Here is a 4,087-nt window from a genome sequence, read left to right as displayed (position 1 = left end):
ATAGGGGAGGGTTAAAATGGACCCTCCCTTTTTGTGCTTCTAACGTGCATCATTTCCTCGCATCTTAATTTTCGAAGTTAAAATAGTCGATTCGAACCTTTCAACGTGTTTTTCATATTAAAATGTGCTTGGAGACCAAATTTTACATTTTTTTGGAAATTTTTTACTATTTTTTCAGAATTTTTGAAAATCATCACTTTGCTGAATTTTTTTTTTTATTGTTTAGTTTAATCAAAAATTCTGAAAAAATATTAAACAATTTCCAAAAAATATAAAATTTGGTCTCCAAGCACATTTTAATATGAAGAACACGTTGGAAGGTTTGAATCGACTATTTGAACTTTGAAAATAAAGATATGAGGGAAGGGTGCATGTTAGGAGCACAAAAGGGAGGGTGCACTTTAACCCTCGTTTAATATATTAAAATTCTTATGATAAATCTTCTCACAAGTCAAACAATCATCATTTTGATTGAATTAGTTAAAAATGTTAATAAAAAGTGTGATGAAGGACAAAAACAAATAATAATTTAGCAATATGATAGATTTGTAGTTATTGTACTAATTGCAATGCTAATAAATAAATTAAAAATATCTTAGTCATTCACTAGAAATTGACAACAAAATTATTTCATAAAGATGAAAAATCTATCATCTATATTCATTTAGAATAGTATTAACTATTTTAAATTAAGCATGCATTTTTCAAACAAAAAACTTGGAACTTAATCAATAAAGTGTTGTTGATATTTATAAATATACGATGTGTATCAGTTAATATATAGTGGAGAAAATTTTAAATCACATAGATATAACCAATTTTTGCCAATGAATATATCCAATATGCAAAGATTACAACTGATTCGAACTGAAAGATACAATGTAAACAAAATAATTAAGAACTATAACAAAGAGGGGCAAGTTGACAAAAATGTTTGGCTCAAGGGGAAAACCCTAGATTGAGCAGAAGGTGCTGACATCACATATAACATCACGCAGCAAGGTGAAATTTTTAAAATTTAGCAAAATGAATACAAGAGGAGACACAGTATTATCACTATTCACGGTTTCGTACGTAACTACACTGCTCGAACTTTATTTGCAAAGTGAAAGCTAATAATCAGGGATAGCAGAAAAATTGTAACCTGGAGCACCTCTCCACGAATAATATGCAACTCGACACTCATAAAAGCCTGTGAAATTAAATACAGATTAGCTCTTTGAAAATGGTTTAAGTTATAGTCTAGAGATATCACCCTTTGTTTCAAGGGTTTTCACAAGGTTTTTCCAATGAAATCAAGATAAATATGTCCTTCCTATGGGATACCACCAGGCGTGGTACAAATAATGTACGTGAAAAAACATAATAATACATTAATAAAATGGGGACGTGATCCCTATTTTTCTTAAAAAAAAAACATAATAATACCAACCAATGGCATACAAATTCAACAGTACCAATTGCATCCATAAATCCTAGTAATACCAACCAATTCATATCCAATTATTACATTATCTTATTATACAAGGTCAAACAACAACTTGCAAGGCATGGGTGTGCATGCCATTCTACTGGTACAAACCATGAACATGACTGGTAATGGTGTTTATGTAGGAGCTATGCGCCAGTAAAACTTATCGCATTCCCACTAGTATAATGTTGTACTTGCAACAATACTGATCATGATCACTCTTAGTCTAAGGGTATTGCTGAAATATCCACAAATTGTTTGACTTGTTTCCTTTTGGGGCTGTTCTAAAAGAATTAAGGCAGTATGTTGCCCATTTTATCCAGCTATATAGTAGGTGGTACCATACCAAAAGGTAATAAAGTGCCTGAACCATACTGCTATTGAACTATTGGCATGTAACTTTACATACACAGTTATGCTAACAAGTACCAACCACAACTGGTACGGTACCCAGAAACTGTCATCCTCTATACCAATTGCCAATTATCATGAACATGATCAGGTACATCATTTAATGATGAGATATACATACCAGGAAGAAATGCGAGAATACCCAAGAACAAGAGACCATTAGCCTGAGAAGAGTCACCCGGCATGTGACCCGTGTGAATAAGGTAACAGAGCACCAGAAGTGCTGTCCCTAGCAATAGCAGAAATATGGCCAGAGCAATAGATTTCCATGGTATCCTATTGTATTTCTTGGGTGTGTAACTGAACCTGAGGTCTTTCGCCTCATTGTTGATGTCATCATATTCGTCTTGATCATCTGTGGATAACGGCTTGTATTGAACATTGCGCTTGGTTGCCATGACTGAGTGCAATGGCAAAGCCACAAAGCCAGAAATTTAGTCAGGGGTAGGCGAACATATATAATTGGAAAAAAAAAATTAACATAACAAAAATTACAAAATCAATCAAAATAAACAAGAAGTCAAGATAATATGAGTCTTTAACAAAAACCCTAAAATGCATATAAGTGTATAGGTGAATCCTAGGCACACTGTAGAACCCTTGAACCGGCCTCACAACACCATACCAGGCTCACCTTGTACATATGACAAAGAGAGAGCCAATGCCAATGGTACCCTTAATGGTACAACGTACCCCCTAAAAACAGTCAAAAAGAAAAATAAAGTGCTAAACCTAGCTACAGGTCTTGACATGCTAAGCATCACTATACCAAATTTTCCATTTATATGAATTTTGGTGATTTTAAATCGATTTTTGAATCTCAGCTGACAAAAACAAAAACTGGGTCAAACACTGTGAGCTGGCATATGAACTGCCACTCACAAATCCGTGAATTACACATAGCTGCTGACATTAATAATTTTTTATATTTTTCTGGCATATAGTACATGAGGTGACCATCATTTCTATATAAAGAGCTAAAAATTTCATTAAGCCAATTGCTCACAATAATTTTCTAAAGGTCAGCTGTTCCGAATGGGCAAAACAGTCAGCACTAGTCAAACTCTATGCCAAACTCAACAAAATAAACATGTAAAAATTGTAAATATGTGTTTATAGGTCCCAAGGACATTACTACATGCTTTAAACATGGTCTCATACACAAAAATCTGGAAATTGAATCAAAAAGTTGAAGAAACAGAAGCATAGCACAACATGAAACTGCGTTATATGCTAAAACCTTGAACTTGACATAGACATGACAGAGAGAGAATGCAATGCCTCAACTCCTTGAACTTGACATAGACATGATTAATTGAGGGCTAGATTAAAGAAATTGTGCTTAAATCTTACAATATCTAATAAATTGCCCTATTAAGCAGTAAGACCCAAAATCAATCAAAAATCAGAAATTGAATCATCTAACATCATATTAAGCATGACAGGAACAAAAATTATACAAAAATCATACAGTAATTTTAAACTACCAACCATTAATTTACAATAGAAATTGAATCATCTAATATCAATTCAAAGAGTCTAAATTTCGGATTCAGTTCAGATTAATTGAATCATCTGATAGTCTAAGTTAAGAAATTTCAGCAATTGAATCATCTAATTGAATCATCAGTTCAGCAATTCAAATAGTCTAAATTAACAGACCATTGAGCACCAAATAGTCTAAGTTAAGAAATTTCGGAATTCAGAGGAGGAGATTTACCGAACGGAATTAGAGGCGGCTAGGGTTACTGGTGGCAGAGACGGGCTGCGGGGGTGGAAGGCGGCGGGCACACTGACACAGTAGAGGTGGCGGCACGAAATCCGGAAAGAACTGGATCGTCTCTCCCACAACTCACAAGCCAAGTGCAGACTCCAATCCTTCTCGGTCTCGTGAAACCCGATTCTCTTGACGAGAGGTTTTCTCTCGGTGATCAGAGGAAATCCGGAAATAGGATGACCGTCGGATCTGTGCGCAAACCGATCTTGTTAGTCGACCTCCAGATTGCGTTTCTTTTCCTTCATGGAAGTTTCGCCAGAAAAAAACAAGGTCCACGAGGAAGAAAAAAGGAAACATTTTCAGAACTTCAGCATTTTTGTTGAAATGGGCTCGAAATGGGCCGAGCCAGTGAGAGAAAGAACATGAAGAAACCATTTGGGCCGAAAAGTTGAAACCCTCTCTTTCACTCCGTTTTCTCAATGATTATT

At 34.9% G+C, this 4,087-nt stretch overlaps 1 protein-coding gene across 1 annotated transcript; it reads right to left on the bottom strand.

The window, feature by feature from the left end:
• Positions 1–985: 985 nt before the first annotated feature.
• LOC144551246 (transmembrane protein (DUF872)) lies at positions 986–3,812 on the bottom strand. Its single transcript, XM_078299140.1, has 3 exons — positions 3,603–3,812; positions 2,004–2,282; positions 986–1,192 (listed from the first exon to the last, which is right to left on the bottom strand). Exons 2-3 carry the CDS (start codon positions 2,278–2,280, stop codon positions 1,113–1,115), a joined length of 357 nt encoding a protein of 118 aa, XP_078155266.1. The 5' UTR covers positions 2,281–2,282; positions 3,603–3,812; the 3' UTR covers positions 986–1,112.
• Between the last annotated feature and the right edge of the window lie 275 nt (positions 3,813–4,087).

Source organism: Carex rostrata, chromosome 3 (assembly GCF_964058835.1).
Source record: "Carex rostrata chromosome 3, lpCarRost1.2, whole genome shotgun sequence".
NCBI classification, from domain to species: Eukaryota; Viridiplantae; Streptophyta; class Magnoliopsida; order Poales; family Cyperaceae; genus Carex; species Carex rostrata.
The sequence above is the reverse complement of the archived record's forward strand: the minus strand, read 5'-3'. Positions and strand labels throughout refer to the sequence as shown.

Coding starts and splice junctions, on each gene's coding strand:
- LOC144551246 (XM_078299140.1), bottom strand. CDS start 2,280: ATGGCAACCAAGCGCAATGTTCAATACAAGCCGTTATCCACAGATGAT. Junction 1,193..2,003: donor TATTCTCGCATTTCTTCCTG/GTATGTATATCT, acceptor TTAATTTCACAG/GCTTTTATGAGTGTCGAGTT.